The sequence below is a fragment of the Urocampus carinirostris genome, chromosome 6 (genome assembly GCF_059441175.1).
Source record: "Urocampus carinirostris isolate Australia breed hairy pipefish chromosome 6, RoL_Ucar_1.0, whole genome shotgun sequence".
NCBI classification, from domain to species: domain Eukaryota; kingdom Metazoa; phylum Chordata; class Actinopteri; order Syngnathiformes; family Syngnathidae; genus Urocampus; species Urocampus carinirostris.
Genome location: NC_142354.1, coordinates 21,612,830 through 21,634,016, shown reverse-complemented (window position 1 = coordinate 21,634,016; position 21,187 = coordinate 21,612,830). Strand labels below are relative to the sequence as shown.

Genomic DNA, 21,187 nt, shown 5'->3' with positions numbered 1-21,187 from the left:
CCGTGCTGCTTTCACTGTCCTCTGCAGACTACCTCTATCTGCCTCAGTGCAGCTCCCGAACCATGTGGAAATGTTCTAGCTCAGCAGGATCTCGATGGATGTGCGATCAAAGTCCAGCCTTTTTATAATGACTGTGGTGTTTGCTGTTTAGGACAGACTATTGAAAACTATGACGACCGGGAACCTGAATGCGCGGACTCTACTTTTGGTAGATGTAGAAGGGGAACAGGTCACTCCTGTTCCTTCGGAAGTCCATAATGATTTCCTTTTGTTATGTGTTCAGGTTTAGTGCACCAGGTCGTTAGCCTCCACATCTCCTGTCTGTGGGTTGCTTTGAGAGATCAGCCCCGCCTCTTTGACATCAGTGAACTTGATGAGGTTGTCCTCACAGGACAAACTGTTGTCGTACATATTGAGGAAGTGCAATTATAGCGCAGTTTGTAATGATTTTGCTGTCACATACTTGCTTCTGCATCCCTGTGTGCAGGTTTTTCCTCACTGCATGTTTGCCAAGTGCACTACTAAGCCCTATTTTTAACTGCTGGATTCCCACTAAGTCATGTGGCAGGAAAAAAATGTTGCATAACAAATGACCTCTTATCTCAAGGAACGTTTTCCATCCTCCGCACTAAGATGTATAAAGTCATTTTCAATAGAAGCCACAAGATGGCTGTAACGCAACACTCTTGCTGTTGCATAAGTCTTTAAAGATTCCACAAGATGACACCAAAGCGCAAACATTTTCAATTTGTGGCGTCTTTTACCAGTGCAGCTCAAAGTAAATATTTTTAGCTTATTAAATGGCACTGCCCAGTATTATGATTTGTCATTTTTATTTTTGTTGATAAACATATTTGAGTATTGAATGGCATGATTTCTGAATTTTGTTAACTGTCTTCAATAGTTGGTTGGTTGGTCTGTTGGTTGGTCGGTCGGTTGGTTTGATCCATTAACCACACGGGTGGTAAGGGCACCATTTCTTGTGGTGTGTCTTGGGCAAGAACAGCCTGGTGGTGCCCATACTGGCCTTTATTTTTTTCTCACTCTACACCGTAGAGTGAAAAAAAAAAGGCTACTATGGAGAGTGTACAGTGAACTTTAAAATAATTTCAACTATTTTATATTAAGCGACTTGAAAGTCAAGCAACACAAAATCCCTGTAAATCAAACTACACAACAAAATGAAATTTATAATTATTAACTATTCAGTGTTATTAAAAAAAAACATTTGAAAACAACAACTTTTAACTACCGGTATTTACAATTCAACCTCTAACCAATGTTGACTGAAACAACACAGAACCCCTGAAAAACATGTAAAAATTTGGCATTAGGGAACAAAAAGTGCAAAGCTTTGAGGGACTGATTCAGATTGTTCTGTCAGTGATTGTCAACGTTAAAACTTGAGATTGTAGTAGAAAGAAGACAAGAACACACTCTGAATCGGAAACCTTTTGATAGCCCCTTCCATCGGAGGTACACGCTTCCAGAATCTGCTCAAGGAAGAACACCCTACTCCTTTTTCAGGAAGCTCATTTGTTTTAAAACACAAGAAAGAAATTACACATCTGATTGGTTTATATGAACACAGAAAATGAATCTGATTGGTTTAGACCAGGGGTGTCAAAGATGCGGCCCGGGGGCCAGATCAGGCCCGCTAAGGGATTGAATCCAGCCCGCGAGACAACGCTCAGAGAAGCGCAAGAGAAAAAAACGAGCTGCAGGTCTAAATATGTCCACTTGATGATGCCAAAGACAGGTGCCTCTCACAAAGACGGTGTACTTGTATTTATTTCTCTCTCTCTCTCTCTCTCTCTCTCTCTCTCTCTCTCTCTCTCTCTCTCTCTCTCTCTCTCTCTCCCTCTCTCTTTCTTTCTTTCTCTTCCTCCCTTTTTCTCTCACTCTACGTGTCTCTCTCTTTCACTTTCTGTGTCTCTCTCTTTCTTTGTTTCTCTTTGTCTCTTTCTCTCTCTGTGTCTTTTTACCTTCTTTTGCTCTCTCTTCCATTTTTCCTTTTCTCTCTTTCGCTCTCTCCTGCTTTCCCCTTCTCTCTTTCTCCCATTCTCTCTTTCTCTCCTTCTCTTCTCTCTCCTTCCACCTTTCTCTCTTTCTATTTCTCTTTGGATATCATTCTTTCTCTCTATTTCTTTCCCCCTCTCTCACTATTTGTCTTTATATCTTTTTTGTTTCTCACATTCTCTCTCCCTCTCTCTTCTCTCTTTCTCTCTTTCTCCCTTCCTCTCTTTCATTGTCCCACCCTCTCTCTTTTCTCTCCTTCGCTTTGTCTTATTTTTCTCTCTCTTTTTCTTTCTCTCTAATATACTAGTCCGGCCCCCGAGAGAATGTTTGTTCTATCGTGTGGCCCCCGAGGTAAAATGAGTTTGACACCCCTGGTTTAGACAGAATCACCTATTTAAATGCAGTGTTAATGTTGGTCGCTAGACAACGTGAGAGTAAAATAAATGATATATCATAGCAGTTCATTGTTTGAAAATAGATAGGACACTTGAGAAAATTGCCAGTGGCCTTGAAGTTGTAGATGGGTTAGCAAAAGGAGTTTGTGCACCTGTTTGATAACAGATAGGAGTCTACCAGTGGCCTCCAAATTGTAGAGACAAAGTTTGTCTGGCTTGGTAAACGTTTGCTCTTGATCTTGAAGGTGCTCGCTCCCGAAAACAACTCAAAAATGTAACTACACACTTTTTGAGTAAATATATATAAACGTATAAAGATATAAAAGTCTAGAATATGGTATAAAAGGCACACTTAGACCATAATTTCCCTCACAGTGATAGAAATGCATAAATACATGTTCCTTTCCTTCTGTACTCTGTGTTGCAATCTCTCTTGAACCGTTCCTGTGCTCAAAGTGCAGGGTAACCTCCGAAATAAACGGATAAAAACGGATACAATACGGGGAAAATGTATAATTTGACAGCGATTTTGATTTAACAGAAATATTTCACATACGGTTCATGGATCCCTTACACATTTAAGCCTCTTGGCCCCTTAACAACACCTGAGTAGTCTGCTGACCAGATATGAAAATAGTTCAGCAGTAATGACTTACTGTGTTATCTTAGAAAATATGATGTATAGCTGAGAAAATGTTAACACAATCAGTTTCTTGAAATACATGATGAGTTTTTATCAAAATTAGCCCGCAATGTATGCATACTTCCGCAAGGCAGATCTTTTAGTCTTTGACTGAGCCTATTTAAATCCTACTTCTAATGATTACACCTAGTAATGCTAGCGCTGCTCTCAGTCCATGTTGTGGTACTGTTCATCTTTCAAGAGGAGGACGCTTTACACCAATAACAACGGCAACCAAATGATGTAGGTGCTGTATTTGAGCTACTTCAGGAGAAGCATCTACCCAAAAAATTTGCGAACTATAGGTTTAGCAAACTGTTGTTCACTTAACCATCTTCATTATGGTCAAGTATTTTGTTGGTGGAAAAGTGAGAGGCATTTGAGGAATGGTTGCAGAGTGATGATCAGGAAGTATATATAAAATGTAAGGAAATTGTTTAAAGTGAGTGGTTTGAGATGCAAAAAAGGATGCGAAGGATGGATGGGGAGGAAGTTTATAGCGAAGGGAAGAGAGGTGTATTGGGCATTTATGGATTTAAAGCACATGACAGGAAGGATGGGGAGGCTTTGTGGCAAGTGTTGAGGATATATAGGGTGAGTGGCAGGTTGCTGGTTGGTGTGCAAAGCTTGTATGAGGACAGTAGAGCTTGTGTGAGAGTGGAAAGTGAAGTGAGTGAGTAGTTTCTGGTAAAAGTGGGTCATGTCAGCTTGGCTGTTCAATTTGTATTTGGATGGGGTGGTGCGTGTAAGAGCAGGTATAGTGTGTGAGCGTGGGTTGCATGTAAGTCAGCTGTTTTTTGAAGATGACACTGATGTAGTGGCTGACTCTGCAGCAGGACTGCGTGCCTTAGTAGTGGAGTTTGATAGTGTGTAAGAGAAGGAAGCTTAATGTGAATGCAGAATGTACATTTGTAAGAGGTAGATGTTTTTAAGTATTTGGGTTTGTATGTGGCAGCAGTTGTTGGGTTGGAGGAGGATATAAAAAAACAGGGTGGGCAAAGGGTGCAAGGAAATGGGTATGCTGAACAGATTGTTAAACTGTAGAGATCTGCGAATTGATGTAAAGTGAAGATTTTATGATGTATAGGTGTGGTGCTAACAACAGTGATATGTGGCTCAGAGGCATAGGTTTTAAGAGTAAATGACCGTATTAGGTTAAATGTCTTTGAAATGAGATGTTTGCGTAGTATGTGTGGAGTGACACGACTTGATAGGTTTAGGAATGAGAAAGTAAGGAAAAGAACTGGTGTGGTGAGAGACCTTTCTGAGAAGGGTTGATGAAAATGTTCGGAGATGGTTTGGACTTTTGGAAAGAATGGAGAATGGAAGAAGGTTGTTTGACTAAAAGAGTATGTAGCTCAGAAGTGTTGGGAAATAGAATGAGAGGAAGGCCCAAAAATGGTTTAACATGCTGGAAAATGATAGGGAGGAATGATTTTGCCGCATTTGGTGCGGAGGGGGTAAACCAGTGTATGCTGTCAGACCTTTCTCCTGATGAAAGGTTGCATGGCACAGCAACTCACCCCTTGTTGTGCTGTGGGCTTATTGTTTGGTATCAGGTTGGAAAGAGCAAAAGGGAAGAAATATTTGGTCAATGTGTGTGTGTTTTTGACTCTAGCCACCTCCCACTAGAAGAATATGGCTTCGGAATATTGATTGATTGATTGATTGATTGATTTTAAAAGCAAAGTTACAGGTGTTTTTGCATAGTTATACCATGCTAGTACAAACACTTGAACGAGTTATTATTAACAATAAATTAATGAATAAATAAATAATGACATGCATATAAGGTGAGTTGCAGAGGGGCTGAAATTAAATATAATTAGTGAGTCTTGTCTGAGTAAGATTTAAAATTTATCCTCATGACTTGACTTGCCTGTTGACTTTTTCAATGATAATTGAGACTTGTTGAAACATTTGATTAAGATTCGGAATACAGCTCTGATTTAAGATTTAAGATACAGCTCTGACTTTACCATATAGCGACATCTTCCACTCATGGAGTACAGGCACTCATGGCTGCAACTTTATCATTAAGAGAGGTAAAGTGTATATTGAACTAATGTTTGGGTACTTGAGGGTATGCTAAAAGATGTTTGACTCACCACTCAAATTTGTGTAAGGAAGCAAAACGGACAATGACAACTGAGAATTTTCTTCAAGCCATCTTTTATTGACAGAGTCACAACATGTAATGGGTATTACAATGTGGCAACAAGAAAAATGATTCTTGCTGCGTCAAGTTGATTCCCTGCTTACTCTTCAGCATCCTTACCCTGAAATTATAGTTGCAGAAACTGGTCAGATACTGAGATGAGATTTTGACAAATAATTTGTTATTACCTTCACCATTTCACGGCTCTTGGCCCTCAGCTTGTTGACCTGGGACTCAGCAATGTCAGCTCTCTCCTGAGCCTCCTCCATCTCGTGCTGAACCTTCCTGTACCTGGTCAAGTGAGAGTTGGCCTGCTCCTCCTGTAGCAGATTCCGCAGTTGGGTTATAAAATTGCTAATTGATTAATGATCAAATTACTTTGAGAGAATCCTTGGCGATACTTACAGCCTCCTCTGACTGCCTCTTGTAGACCTTAACCTTTAGCTGCAGCTTGTCCACCAGATCCTGGAGTCTGTGAACATTCTTCTTGTCCTCCTCAGTCTATATTAGTTGACAAGGCTAATATTAAAACCACTTTCACCTCGAGATCTACTGTATTTAGACTTGAGGGACTTGAGACCAACCTGATAGGTAAGCTCCTTAACTCTTCTCTCATATTTGCGCACACCCTTGATAGCCTCAGCACCACGCCTCTGCTCAGCATCAACCTCGTTCTCCAATTCGCGAACCTTTTGGTCAAAGAGGTTTAATTTGGTCAAATCGCAAAACTTTGAAAACAAAGGTAAGACATGTTTAGTTTTTTAGGACAACTTACGCGAGCCTCCAGTTTCTGGAGCTGCTTCTTGCCACCCTTCATGGCCAAGCTCTCAGCCTCATCCAGGCGGTGCTGCAGGTCTTTGACTGTGACCTCAAGGTTCTTCTTCATCCTCTCCAAGTGAGAGCTTGTGTCCTGCTCCTTCTTCAGCTCCTCGGCCATCATGGCAGCCTACGAGGCAACAACAATTAGCTCACCAAGAGCTTTTCTTTCTAATGAACTGAATGCCTGGGGTAAAACTCACATCAGTGATGGCCTTCTTGGCCTTCTCATCAGCATTTCTTGATTCCTGAACAGCATCTTCAACTTCACCCTGGACCTGGACAAGGTCGGTTTCCAGCTTCTTCTTGGTGTTGATCAGGCTGGTATTCTGGGTAAGGAGTACGATTTGCATAAGGAATGGTTCCCATCTATTAAAGTTTTAGTTTTAGCTTGTATTTATTGCAGATTTACCTGCGAATGCAGAAGTGTCACACGCTCACTGGCATCAACCAGCTCAGCTTCAGCCACTTTGCGGCTCCTCTCTGTCTGCTCCAGAGCAGCTCTGAGCTCCTCGATCTCAGCAAGCATCAGGTTGTTCCTGCGCTCAACCATAGCGACCTGCTCTCTCATTTCCTCCTGACCTCTAATTGCGTCATCAAGGTGAAGTTGGGCATCCTAAATGATTATTAAAGGCAAAGTTTCTATCTAGTTTGAACTTTTTTAAAGTAAATATCAAAGAACAAAGGATGTATGTACCTTGAGTTGTCCCTGAACGTTCCTCAGCTGTTTCTGCGCTTCAGCTGCCTGGCGATTGGCGTGGCTCAGCTGAATCTCCATCTCATTCAGGTCTCCCTCCATCTTCTTCTTGAGTCTCAGGGCATCATTCCTGCTCCTGATCTCAGCATCCAAAGTGGTCTGCATGGACTCGATGACACGCTGGCTGTTCCTCTTGATCTGCTCCATCTCTTCATCCTTCTCTGCCAGCTTCCTGTCAATCTCTCCCTTGACTTGGGTCAGTTCAAGCTGAACACGAAGGATCTTGGACTCCTCATGCTCAAGCGTTGCCTTGACAAATGCAAACAGGATTTTTTGCTGTGGCCCCTTGAACTAATTTTTATCGTTATATTTCTATGAACAATACCTCTGCCTCTTCAAGAGATGACTGCAGTTCAGATTTCTCTGTCTCCACAATCTTTTTGCCCTTTTCCAGTTCGTGGATGGTCTTTCCAGTCTGACCGATTTGTTCCGTAAGGTCGGAGATCTCCTCTGTAATAAAAAGGTACAATACCGTTTTTTGGTTCTTTTGGAGTGCATCCTTCGATTTGGTTCACTGTGTTTTTGGCTTACGTTGAAGGTTCTTGTTCTCCCTCTTCAGGGTCTCCAGATGGTCCAGAGCTTCTTCATAAGAGTTCTTCATCTTAAACATTTCAGTGCTGAGAGAGCGTGCCTCCTTTTGAGCGCCCTCCAGTTCTGCCTGGCTCTCTTCAAACTTCTGCTTCCACTCAGCAAGAACCTAATTATAATTCATAGACACGTTTGTTAATTGCTTGTTTTGAATGCATTCTGCATAATTTATACAAACCTTGTCAAAGTTCCTCTGCTTCTTGTCGAGGTTTGCAGCCAGAGCGTTGGCTCTCTCAACATCAATCATCAGATCCTCCACTTCGCAGTGAAGTCTCTGTTTGGTCTTTTCCAGGGAGGCGCATTTAGCATTCACTGCCTCAATGGACTCCTCTGCATCCTGGAGACGCTGAGCAAGCTTTTTCCTGTACAAAACGTCCGATGCAAATTTCATGAAAATGGAACATTTTAAGTGATTCCTCATAACTTACTTGGCCTCCTCAAGCTCCTCAGTGCGCTGGATAGCATCAGTCTCGTATTTTGTCCTCCACTGCGCGACCTCGCTGTTGGCTTTGGACATGGCTCTCTGGAGCTCAGCTTTGGCCTCCAGTTCTTCCTCATACTGCTCTCTGAGCAGGTCACAGTCGTGACGAGAAGATTGAACAGCATGGGCCAGGGCGTTCTTGGACTTTTTTAAAAATAAACATTTTAATCAAATGTTAGAACACACAGAACGTGTCGTTTCATGAAGCTATAGTTGAACAGTAAACTGAAATGGTCACATACTTTGACTTCCTCTTCAACATGCCTCTTGAGTTCTTCGATCTGCTGGATGTGAGCCTGCTTGCTTCTTGTCAGCTGAGAGATGAGGGCTTCTTTCTCCTCCAGTTGGCGACTGATTTCACCTGAGGGAAAACATTGGCTCTCATTTAAATCTGACATATTTGAAACGCAAAGAACCATGGATGTAGATACTGTAGTTGTTTCTCACCATGTTCAGTTTGAAGTCTTGCCCTCTGGACACCGACGTCATTGAGCTGTCTTACATGCTCATCATTTTTGGTCTTCAATTCACTCAATTGATCCTCTAGTGAACGGCACATTTTCTCCAGATTTGTCTAAGATTATAATACAGAGGAAAATTTGGAGTCTTTAGCGAACTAAAAAAATTATATTTTTTTCTGAACCGCTGTCAAATATATACAAGTTCTCAACCTTAGCTTTGGAGACATTTTCCATGTTGCTGCTGAGGTCGTCAATCTCCATCTTGTATTCACTCTTCTCCTTCTCCAGCTTCTGTTTCACACGCTGAAGATTGTCGATCTGCTCACCAAGCTCAGCCACGCTGTCGGCCTGCTTCTTGCGGAGAGCAGCGGCAGTAGCTTCATGCTGCAGGGTGGACTCTTCAAGGTCACGACGCAGCTTCTGGAATTCAGCCTCACGCTTCTTATTCATCTCAATCTGGACAGCTGTGGCCCCACCGGCCTCCTCCAGGCGCTCACTGATCTCCTCAAGTTCTCTGGAGAGATCAGACCTCTGCTTCTCCACCTTGGCGCGGGCTGCCCGCTCAGCTTCAATCTCCTCCTCAAGTTCTTCAATACGGGCCTGTGATCACAAAATGATACCGAAACCCATTTAATCCTATGTTGTCACCCCTATGGCAAGTTTCTACCCCTTAACTAACCTGAAGTTCCTTGATTTTCTTCTGATGCTGAGCACTGAGGGATTGTTCATCCTCAATCTTGGCAAGAAGCTGGCTTGATTCAAAGTCCTTCCTGAGAACAAATTCACAGAGTTAGGTTACGCTAATCCGTAGATTACTAGAGCAAACTATATTTTTTCCTAACACAATCCAAACAGTTTTTGGAGTCTATTTGACTTCAGACAAAAATTCTTGATCAATAATTAAGTAGCCTAATGTTTCATTCTTAGACATTCTCATCTCATGGTTTGTTATGAAATTTAACATCTCCTTACTTCTTGATTTTCTCATCAGACTGCTGCTTGTCATTTTCCAGATCCATGATGGTCTCATGGGCCAGTTTGAGGTCTCCCTCCAGCTTTCTCTTGGATCGTTCAAGATCCATACGAAGCTTCTTTTCCTGCTCCAGGGATCCTTCAAGCTGTTTTGAATACGGTGTTTTATTAGTACTATTGTTATTAAAATATATATTCGGTTGGGAAACTTCTTCTTGACTCACATCATCCACTTGTTGCTCCAGCTTGGTCTTGGCCTTTGTCAGAGTGTTGACTTTATCTTCCTCTGCCTGAAGGTCATCCAGGGTCTGCTGATGGGCTTCCTGTAGGGCTTTCTTTTCCTTGCTCAACTTGGCAATGGATTCATCGAGAGTGGCCATTTCCTCTGTCAGGTTTTTGACCTGCACAATGCAATTTATGTTTGTTCAAATGAAGATAGTGTTCTAAACACAGTGCAGTGGTGAAGTTTAAGAGCTTGAAAAGAGCAAACCTTGTTCTCGGTGGCATGCTTCTCCTTCTCAACTTTAGCCAGAGTCAGTTCCAAGTCATCAATGTCTTTTTTCAATTCAGAACACTCGTCCTCCAGCTTCCTCTTTTTTGCTGTCAGCTCAGCGTTCACCTCTTCCTCATCTTCTAGCCTCTCAGAGGCCTCTTTGACTTTAGCCTCGAGCTGGATTTTGGCTTTGATGAGCCCCTCGCACCTTTCCTCTGCATCGGAAAGGGTTTCACCATCCTGGAGTCACAATAATTAATACATTTTCATTATGAAGTAACTACAAAAATAAACAATTTTCTGTTTGACATACGGATTGAATCTGCAGCTGCAAGTCATTCTTCTCCTGCAGGAGGGAAACCATTTTTTCCTCCAGTTCCTTCTTCTTGGCCAAGGCCTTTGAGAGATCATCCTTTGTTTTCTCAAAGTCTTCCTTCATGGTGGCCATTTCCTTTTCAGCTTCTGCACTCTTCAGCAGGGGCTTGATCTTGAAGTACAGCTTCATCCATGGCCAGTGTTTGACATTGGTGAATGAACGGATGTTATACTGGATGGAATAGATTGCCTCTCTGAGAACAACAAGCAAAATCAAACAAACTGTTAGAATTATGCCGTTTACCAATCACTGCTATAAATAATTTAAATATTTTGTACCTCCTCTCCATCATCTTAACAAACTCCTTCCTCATGACGTAGCCTCTGCAGAGAGCTTGTGTCATGGTGACCAGGATAGCAAGTTTTTCATCTCGCATCTCCTCAAGGGTACCCAGAAGACCGGCTTTGAAGAACACCTAAAATATAGTGGCCTTGCATTTAAGAACATCTTAGCCTGAGTACTGGGTTTACACCTTCACGTCTGTCACTGAGAAACAAATTACCTTGGTGTGTCCAAACTTGTACTGGGTATGGTCAACATCAATAGAGCCCAAAAGTTTCTCTGAAGCCTTCTTGTTGTCAATGAATTGTCCCTCAGGAATTACACTGGCATTTAGCACTTTGTATCTGATTAAACGAAACTCAATGGTAATTATCATTATTTGATTTTTCATGTTAATACAATCCTTTATATGTTACCTCTGTTTGAAGTCACCATAGAGGATTCTGCTGGGGAATCCCTTCCTGCAAATCCTGATACCCTCCAGCACACCATTACACCTCAGCTGGTGGATAACCAGGAAGTTTTCCATCAAACCTTGAAAAAGAGTCAAATTCAACTGAATTTTGCTTGCGCATTGCAGTTTCGACCAAATAATAATAGTACAGATACTATACCTGGAGTCTTGGATTCATTTGGAATCAAGCAACGCACGAAATGCGGGTGGGTGCTCCTCAAGTTTGTCATCAGCTTGCCCAAATTCTCCTGAAATGTGAAAAATTTATTTTTGAAACGTAAGTGGTAAAATTCACAATTTTCAATCGACATCCTCATTGTCATAGTGATGCTTACTCTGAAAAGAGCAGACACCGTCTGGAAAGAGCCACCCTTCTTCTTGCCCTTTTTGCCACCAGCTTCAGCTGTAATGTGAATTTGACATATGAGTTTTGATTGTGGGTGAAATCCATGCAAGTCTAACAGTGTTATCTAAACTAAATACGCAACATGTACAATTTGATGACATCTTCTTACCTTCAGCTCCTGCATGTGCAGCGTAGAGGAGAGCCAAAAGCTTCACAGAAGACTTCTGGTAGAGCTGAACAACTGTGTCGTTCAGGGGGTCCTTGTTCTTGTCAAGCCAGCCAGAGACATTGTAGTCAACAGTGCCAGCATAGTGCACCAAGGAGAAGTGGGCCTCTGCCTTGCCTTTGGCCGGCTTCGGCTTCTCAAATGATTTGTTTTTACCAAGGTGCTGGTCGTACAGTTTGTTCTTGAAGGTTGTGTCGGAAGCCTTGGGGAACATGCACTCCTCTTCAAGGATGGAGAAGATGCCCATTGGCTGTAATAACATTTTGCTCTTATTATTTTGTAACATATAACATAAATCACAGTTGTTGTGTTTTTAATTTACCTTCTCAATTAGCTCAATGCAAGCAGCCAAGTCCATGCCGAAGTCAATGAACTCCCATTCGATTCCTTCTTTTTTGTACTCCTCTTGCTCCAGGACGAACATGTGGTGGTTGAAAAACTGTTGCAGTTTCTCATTGGTGAAGTTGATGCAAAGCTGTTCCAAACTGTTGAACTGATAAAATAAGAAAACATAAACGATAGTTTAAATGTGAACTGAATTTTGACTCAACTTTTGAATGTATCACAATTCGGACTTACATCAAAGATTTCAAAACCAGCAATGTCCAAGACACCAATGAAGAAGCTTCTGGGCTGCTTTGTGTCAAGCATCTCATTGATTCTGACCACCATCCACAAAAACATTTTCTCATAGACTGATTTGCTAAGGGCTGACACGGCATTGTTAACCTGTGGCACAGTCTGGCCCTTAGTCACATATTCATTTCCGACCTTCACCCTGGGATAGCACAGAGCCTTCAACAAGTCAGCAGAGTTCAGACCCATGAGATAGGCAATTTTATCAGCCACTGAAAGTCAAAAACAATAATGTTTAAAAATGTTAATAAAATCAAATGTGTAGATTTTGATAGGAGGTATTATATTTCCTACCCTCAGTGCCATCAGGCTCAGCCTGCTCCTCTCTCTGCTTTTGCTTGAACTTCATGTTGCCATGATGCATGACAGCTCCAGTCAGTTTATACATGGCTGCCTTTTCATCGGCGTTGAATCCCAGAATGTCAATGGCAGTCTGCAGAGAATACACATTCAAATTGGAACACGAACTCCTGAGATATTTTGATGCCAACCTTTAAAGTTGTTACTCAACTCAGAATGTTGTTTACATTTGTGAATTGGAATGCAATCTAACACTGTAACTCTCACATTGAACTACACCGATAAACTTTGGAATTGAAAGTTTCCATTGTCCACTTTAGAAACTTTAATTTGTTGCGGGAATTACTCCAACACAATGGTTTTAAACATCGCTCTTTAGATGAATTAATACACTTACATCAGTCGCGATGAATTCTTCAACGTCATCGATACTCTTGACAGTGATTTCACCCTGACTGACCATTGGGAAGTCGTATGGGTTTTTGGTGATCAACAGTCCCTCTGTAATAATAATTTTTGTTTGTTTATGCAAGGATAGAGTTAATGACAAATAATCACTAATCAAATGCACTAATCCATACCAATAAGTTCGGGTTTGTGGCCAGTCATGAGCTGGTAGAAGATGTGATAGCTCCTCTCAGCAGACAGTTGGAAGGTCACACGAGACTTCTCCAGCAGGTCTATACAAAGTAAGAGTATTATTCCCTGACATCACCTCTAGTCAACACAGCAGAGTTTTGAAAAGGTAGCTTACATGTTTCAATATCAGCTGAAGCCAGCTTGCCAGTGGTTGCGAAATGAATCCTGATAAATTTACCCTATGCATGAAGAAATTCACAATTTCTTTAGTGATACAAATGTTAACAAAATTTAGTTGATAATTTTAATATAAACTGAATATTCATCAAACAAACAAAACTTACAAAACGGGATGAGTTGTCATTCCTCACTGTCTTGGCATTACCATAAGCTTCCAGCAAAGGGTTGGCTGCAATAATTTGATCTTCCAGGGAACCCTAGAAAATAAACCGTAGTTGGCGGTCACATACAAAATAATCAGTGACAGCCAGTGTTATGTTGCATAGGGAATGGCTCTTCACCTGCATTTTGCTGGCGGATTTTTCTTCCTTCTTTCCTCCAGACACTGCAATTGTTGCAAAGTACTGAATGACACGTTTGGTGTTCACAGTCTTTCCGGCACCAGATTCTCCGCTGGGTTCCAAAAATAGATTCAGAAGAATTTCATTCAAAAGAGGATAAGTAACTGTAGTTTCTATTCAAATAAATCAATTTCACTTACGTAATTAGAATTGACTGGTTTTCCTTATCTGAAAGATATAAAAAAATACATCAGTTGACCTGCTTTGTTTGCACTCTAATTAATATGAGTCTTATTAATCACTTTTACTGTTGAGCAGAGCAGATTTACAAATGTGCACTAATTTGACCGCCCAAGAAATGATCAGTGGTAAGATTACAAGAACAAAAAACAGCTTTTTAAATCTACAATGCAAAACTGCTTAAGCAATTAAAGCAATTGAAAAAAGCTATTATTTGTTTCATTGAAATATACCTTGGAGCATAAACTGATAGGCATTATCCGAGATGGAGAAGATGTGGGGTGGAGCCTCAATCCTCTTTTTGCCTCTGTACCCAGAAACGACAACTGCGTCGTACACTGGAAGCCATTTGTAGGGGTTCACAGTGACGCAGAACAGCCCGGAATAGGTCTGCAAAATCATGCCAAAAATTGAAAAACGATGAATCTCAGATAATTTATCAACCGTGATCCATTGTTCCTATAAACTAAACTCACGTAGATCATCCATGCTGCGTAACGCTCTTTGAGGTTATACAGCACAGCGGGCTCACTGAGGTGGGTCATCATGGCCATGTCCTCAATTTTGTCGAACTTGGGTGGATTCATAGGGAAGATTTCATCCTCCTTCACGGTGAGAGTCTGCCAAATAGATGCAAGTGCACAGAAATGAAATACTAGGCAGGAAATACAAATTTGGACTTAATGAAACGTATGTTAATATCTGAAATTTAGGTTTTTAATGGAATAGTATTAATGCACTTTCTTTGCCTGATGGGAACCAAGGAGTTTTTCTCTGAGTTTAGAGTTTTTGTGATCTCACCTTCCCAGTGATTGTTTCCACAGTAGCTTTACCACCCTCTTTCTTCGTCAGTTTTCCCTTGAGGTACATTTCAGCGGGCTCCGTCACAAAGTAGGCTGTTTTGGCATCAAATGGCGTGTTTTGAGCTTCAATACGCTCACGTTCTGTCTTCCGGAGGTAAAGGGCCGCCGGTCCAAAACACTCCATATCTGGGTCGCCCATGATGACCTTTTACTGTAATCAGACAAAACAAATAAAAGTCATTCATGTCTGTTAGCGAAGTAGTTTTATCTTCAACAAGGATTTCCATTATTCAAGCAATACTAGTACTCAATAGAGACATTACAAAAGCAATTGTGAAAACACATTTAACAACATAAAGCGAGTTGGTAAATTTTTATATTACTGCATACTCCACATCAGGGATCTCCAACGAGGTGCCTCCCTAAGGACACCTGAATAACTCGCAGACCGTTTCAGAAATTAGCTTACGCGTGTTGTGTTATTTTCATTTTCTTACAAATGATTTATTTAGTGGTTAACTGAGTCTATTTAACCATACTTCCAATAAATAACCTGATAATAACATAGTGACAACATAGTAAGAACATAACAAGTTGTGATTTTAGGATTTCTATTGTTCAAGCAACAGTGGTACTTAATAGAGACATTAAGAAAGCAGTTGTGTTACAACATAAAGGTAGATGTTAGATTTTTATGTTACTGCATACCCCAGACCAGAGGTCTCCAAAATACTACCCCTAAGGACACCTAAGTAGCACGCGGACCAGTTCTGAAAATAGCTCACCAGTGATGCGTCATTTTGATTTTCTTGTAAAACAATTTTTGGGATGTTTAACTCAAGTCTAATTAACCATAGTCCCAATAATAAACATGGTAATAACATAGTGACCACATAGAAATAACATGGTAAGTTGTAAATTTAGAAATGCATATCAAACTAGTAGCCTTTTGCACTAATTAGTCACAACAAATAGCTCTCAGCTTCAAAAGGTTTGCAGACCTCTGCTTCAGATGTTTAGCTAATTTACCTTTGAGGACACCACCACGTATGAAGAAATTCAGAGAGGCTTCAGAGCAGACTGTGAAAACAATGGAAGAATGGTGAGACTCACAGAGCCTTTTGCAATACAATACACAATTAACGTCGATAATGACAAGTGGAATTAATGTAATCATTTATTTAAACTTAATTTTGTATGCATTCTTTTCCACTTAACACAATTATGTGATGTACATAATTGGTAACTGGAGATTTTACAGGGCTCTTGTAACATAATGGCTGTAGCTTAGTTTTTGTGCAACCTACCTTCGATGGACGTCTGTAATGAATGGTTCCTTAGGCTGCCTTTTATACTGTAGGCTAGAACGCCTTACATGCACCTTTCTCTATTTGGTCATGCTGCTTGGCATGCTACTTGAGAAGTACTTCCTACATCTTGCTGCCGTAGGAAATCTGTATATGTCTTCCTTGTTGGAACCATGTCAGCATTTGGGTTCACCTAAAAGGTGTGCGTGGTTGCAAATGATCAAATTATCATACTGTTATGATAACAATAATGGTGTCCCATTTCATCTTGAGGGACGAAAGCATGACCAACTTGGGTGCCGAGGTGCCTAACTTCTTGCTTGTCTTGCTGTCGGTCACCCCTCTTGAGGGATATGACCAAGGTAGATAGATGGATAGATAGTTATGTACCTTTTTTTGCTATATAATTTACTACACATCTTTCCCGAGAAGTGCTTGCAATTGTGTTTAGTTAAAACAAATGAGTTATTTCGAGTGAAATGTGTTCATTTTTTAATCGGAAATAAAGTGCATGTAGACTGGTGAAAAATGCTGTATCTGCAGCTCAACAACATGAATAACAGAGCATGTGTAGATTCTGCTTGGGGTTAAGTGAGCAGGTGCAGACAGACCATAGGTGTGACTGATAGCTCTGTTTAACGCTCCCTGGCACAGCAGTCGCTCCTTGGTATGCTTTGGTGTAGCTACAAAATATAACCCATATACTGTTTCAGAGTCCATACAAGTCGGGAATTTTTCAAAATGAATCTGTGTCATCGAGCTTTGAAAAAAGGGGAGGATTGCCAAGGGATCCATTCTAATGGCAGTGCCAGTAGCTATTCTCGTTGCTTCCTCTTAAGGTTTGCACAAGGCAGTCCCTGACAATCCCTGACAATCCCTAAATTTACCTAACCAAGTGCCCTTTCCTCTTGTGCTCCCTAAAGACAGGTGTTATATGTTAGCTTTTGCAAGTATCAACTTATTTCCTTCAACATACCGTAATAACGGGGGATGCTGTCAAATGTAAGTGCTTAGTGTGGCATTTAGCCAGCACAATTGAAAAAGCTTTAGAGACACACTAGGGATGGCTGCCATTGGAAAGTGGATCAGCTTACAGCAGTGAAAATCAAGAAGAGATTCTAAAGAGGTTACCCACAAGATATACTGAGCTTCTGTCTCCAATAAATGTGTCACGCGATACCCACTCCAAAATCTTGCTTCTTATTAGGGCAAAACCCAAATATAGCACCAGGCCCATGTTGCTGCTCAAGCCAAAGCCACATTCCCAAGACGGGTATTGTGTTTTTATGGCCTTTCGATCTTTGTCCGACAGTTTCTTTATTTGTCAACAACTGGGTTAAGTTTAACGAACCAAGATGAGCATTGAGCAACATTCCACCTGATTTGCCTGCGTCATCCTCTTTTAAGTTTGAGTGGAAGACACTCCAATTTGGCCACAATTTAGAAAATATGGTTATTCGGAAACATTTGAAAATCATATTAGAGAGAGAGAGAGAGAGAGAAAGAGAGAGAGAGAGAGAGAGAGAGAGAGAGAGAGCAGACAATCCTAACTCCGGGTGACCTATTATGTTCAAGAATACTAAAAGTTTGTCTTTGGATACGGACAACGGCTGGATGCCCACCTTCTGGCAGTTCTTTTAGGATTAGAGTGTGAAAAGACAGGAGCTTAAGGGGTGAGGAGGTGTGGTCTTACTTGATACTCTGAAGGCTGCTGCTTGATTTAGATGGCAACTGGCCTCAGAGTGCGACTGGCGTGTTTAAAATAACGACGATTGCCCATAAGACAGTTTAAACAATGTCACTCAATAGAAGTTGTTCCTAAGAATAAAAACAACTTCTAATGATCACACTAATAGCAATATGGTTTGGTGTCAATCACAGACGAACCGTGTGTGTCTGTGTGTGTTTGAGTTCAGGGTCAGTGGCATCTTTATAAACACCAGAAGGGCGTCAAATGGGAGAAGTGCAAACACGCTTCTAATGTTACCAGCTTCAGTTATTGAAATGCTGCGGCGCCATAAGATTGCACCTTAACACTCAGTGAGACTGTGTATTAAGAAGTCACACTTGCTACTGTCAAGACATTTTTACAAACCAGGCACTTATACTTTAAGGACTGTTGGATCATGTGTTTTCTTGTTACATTTTGTTGTTAAAGAGGTGCTGCGGTTAGCCCCCATAATGACTTGCAAATGTGTGAACATTCATGTTCATGATAATGATGAACCGCTTCTTGAATCTGTGCAACCTAACTCTAAAAATGACTTTTGCATCCATACTTTTTACGCATTAAATGAGATTTCTTCAGACATGCATTACCTGGATTGCAATTTTTATTTTTCTAAAACTACAGGCCATTATTTTCCCCTCCATCCATCCATCCATCCATAATCTACACCGCTTATTCTCACTAGGGTCGCGGGGGTGCTGTAGCCCATCCCAGCTATCTTCGGGCAGTGGGAAGGGGACATCCTGAACTGGGTGCCAGCCAGTCGCAGGGCACACAAAGACAGACAAGTCACTCGCTCATTCACACCCAGGGACAATTTGGACCGGCCAATTAACCTAACATGCAGGTTTTCGGAATTTGTGAGGAAACCGGAGTGGCCGGAAAAAACCCACGCAAGCATCGTGAGAACATGCAAACTCCGCACAAAAAGGCCGGTACCCAGATTTGATCCCATGATTTTGGAACTGTGCCACTCTCCCGCAGTGCTGCGCCAATATTTTTATTTCACTAAAAACAATAATAGAACTTTATATGCAGTATGAGCAAACTGTAAACTTAAGTTCCTGCTTCATACCAACCGAATGAATGACATAAGGCCAGCACGGCGGCTGAGTGGTTAGCGCATCCGCGGAACAGTTTTGAGGTAATGGGATCAAATCCAGCAACCGTTCTTCCGGTGTGGAGTTTGCATGTTCTCACCGTGTTTGCCTGGGTTTCCTCCCACATTCACAAAAACGTGCATGTTAGGTAAATATGCCGTTCCAGAAAGGTGTGAACGAGCGAGTGAGTTGTCTGTCTCTATGTGCACTGTGACTGGCTGGCAACCAGTTCAGGGTGTACCCTTCCCACTGCCCGAAGATAGCTGGGATGGGCTCCAGCACCCCCGCGACCCTATTGAGGATAAGCGGTACAGATAATCGATAGATGGATGACATAAGGCTGTTAATTGCTACTCCCAGGTTAAGTTTATTTTCAAAATAACAAAGTGAATAGTATTTTCCAAACAGTAAAATTTAATGGGAGTTAATATAATTTAATACATAATATTTGGTTTCAAAGGATACTTTTTAATTGAGTTTTAATCATTGAGTTAAAGCAGATTTAAAGCTTTAACACAACATTACTTAAAAACTCTAAAGTTTTAACATATTACTTTAAAAAAATGTAACTTCCTCTGTCATTACGCAAAGGTTGAGATTTTGTTGCTTTCCTTTTTTCCAACATCTAAATTCAGACCAGAGTGTTTTTTTTCACTCCCTTCCTTTGTTGTTTATTGCTTCTCACTGCGGCACTTGTAAAGCCCGCAGATGTCTTTGGAGCTGTTGCAGAATGTGTGTCTTGTGGTAAAGATGTCGACTGTGATAAATGGGGGATAGGTGGTCAGATAAAGTTAGTGCACTTGTAAAATATTATTACAACCTCCTCCTGGTTTTGGAAATAAAGATATTCAAGTGGAAATTTTTTCTTACTCTGCCAATGGAATACATTTGCTTGTACCTTTAACAGGAGATAAAGTAAAATAATGTTTATGGAATTGTGTTGAATGTGCATGGATATTATTTGTTGTTATTGGAGGATGTAGGCTACAGCTCTGCACTCTCCTGCGACAGTTTGAGTAAGGATCACTCACTGCTCAAGTACTACTCCGACAAAAATGTCATTGTTTCGACAAAGAAAGCTTAAAACAAATCTTAACACAAAATTGTGACATATTCAACCATTTATGGAAAGGAGAAGGGGTTGGATAAAATAAGGCATATAGAATTACATTTGTGTTAGAGACAATTAATATCTATCTGTAAATTATGTTCTACAAAGAAAATAAATGAGAAAAAAATCTTACCACAAAATGGTGAGATGGTCAAACCTGTTTGTGCAGAAAAAATGGGTTTGTCTGAAAAAAACATACAGAATTACTATTGTGTTTAAGACAATAAATAGAGATTTATTATGTTCTACAAAGAAAGCAAAAAGAACATCTTACCACAAAATGGTGACATATTCATCCCTGTTTGGACAGAACAATAGGTTGGATGGAAAAAGCATATGGAATAACAATTTTGTTTGAGACAATGAATAGTTATAAATAGTGTTTACATACATGAAAAAAAAAACTATTTTAGAAAGATTTCATATTTTGATTTGACTTCAAAACAGCTTCTCCCTTGCCCACAAGCGAATAGCAGTTGCACTACTTTTCTCCGCATACTATTTTAACAGGATACTTTGTCACAGATAGTTAAGCATCTCAACTGACCGCAACCAGTATAAACAGCCCAGCATGAAGGACCGCAACCTACCTTTTGTCCCGATTTGCATCTTCTCCAATGATCTGTAGAAGTCTATGCACTTCTTGCACTGATTATATTGAGGACTGAAGGAAAACATTGCTGATTTGACTACTTTACCTCTCACTCATTATTTTCTACTCCTGAAGATGTTCGTTCAAACAGAGACTCAAAATGGATAACCTGTACCAAGAATAGGAGGCTTCACCGACTGGACCCTTGTCAAGTGGGGTCCGCGGTGCTGGAATACAGCTGGCGTGTAATTAGGCAAAGCCTTCAATGAATTCATAAACAATTGGAAGAGTAACCTCTCGGGCATTTGTAAATTGTGGACGCTATTTGCGTTAAATCCCAATAAGACCCTATAGAGAGTCCAGACATATAGAATATCAAAATTTATTGCAACCTAATCGCAGCACATGGGAATATTTGTGCAGTCTTTTGGGTGTCCTCTTTCTTTTGGAGGGAAAGCACAACAGCATAATGTACCATAATGGGATCCTAAATTAGCCATGACAGAGCGCTTGGCTGTGCTCGGTAAAGGGATGTCTGAAACAATGTCACAGCCAAATGTCTGTTTGATGAGATAGCCAGCACTTTGATAATCACAATGAACAATGCAATGTGAACAATGGAAATGTTGTCATGTAATCTGATTTCAGGGATAGCAAATATATGATTTTATGCATTGACACTCGCAAAAAATGTTTCGTAAATGATGTAAAATGGTTAAAATTCTTCAGTTAAAACGTGCAAGAAATTGCATTGTATCATTTA

The 21,187-nt window shown here is 40.8% G+C and overlaps 1 protein-coding gene across 1 annotated transcript; it reads right to left on the bottom strand.

Annotated features, from left to right (window-relative positions):
• Positions 1-5,251: 5,251 nt before the first annotated feature.
• Positions 5,252-15,667, bottom strand: LOC148364149 (myosin heavy chain, fast skeletal muscle-like). The gene is made up of 39 exons (XM_088338267.1): positions 15,615-15,667; positions 14,584-14,796; positions 14,259-14,402; positions 14,016-14,172; positions 13,743-13,770; positions 13,543-13,654; positions 13,366-13,458; positions 13,197-13,260; positions 13,024-13,122; positions 12,840-12,943; positions 12,437-12,575; positions 12,086-12,354; positions 11,829-11,999; positions 11,450-11,756; positions 11,270-11,337; positions 11,095-11,182; positions 10,897-11,014; positions 10,701-10,824; positions 10,477-10,613; positions 10,136-10,391; positions 9,820-10,062; positions 9,554-9,730; positions 9,330-9,475; positions 9,037-9,127; positions 8,568-8,957; positions 8,344-8,470; positions 8,139-8,257; positions 7,844-8,040; positions 7,594-7,777; positions 7,359-7,524; positions 7,153-7,277; positions 6,768-7,076; positions 6,483-6,686; positions 6,274-6,399; positions 6,030-6,200; positions 5,839-5,943; positions 5,660-5,755; positions 5,443-5,574; positions 5,252-5,375 (listed from the first exon to the last, which is right to left on the bottom strand). The coding sequence occupies exons 2-39, from the start codon at positions 14,782-14,784 to the stop codon at positions 5,355-5,357; spliced, it is 5,808 nt and encodes a 1,935-aa protein (XP_088194393.1). The 5' UTR covers positions 14,785-14,796; positions 15,615-15,667; the 3' UTR covers positions 5,252-5,354.
• Positions 15,668-21,187: the final 5,520 nt, after the last annotated feature.

Coding starts and splice junctions, on each gene's coding strand:
- LOC148364149 (XM_088338267.1), bottom strand. CDS start 14,784: ATGGGCGACCCAGATATGGAGTGTTTTGGACCGGCGGCCCTTTACCTC. Junction 7,778..7,843: donor GAGGAGCTTGAGGAGGCCAA/GTAAGTTATGAG, acceptor CGTTTTGTACAG/GAAAAAGCTTGCTCAGCGTC. Junction 6,201..6,273: donor CCAAGAAGGCCATCACTGAT/GTGAGTTTTACC, acceptor GTTGCCTCGTAG/GCTGCCATGATGGCCGAGGA.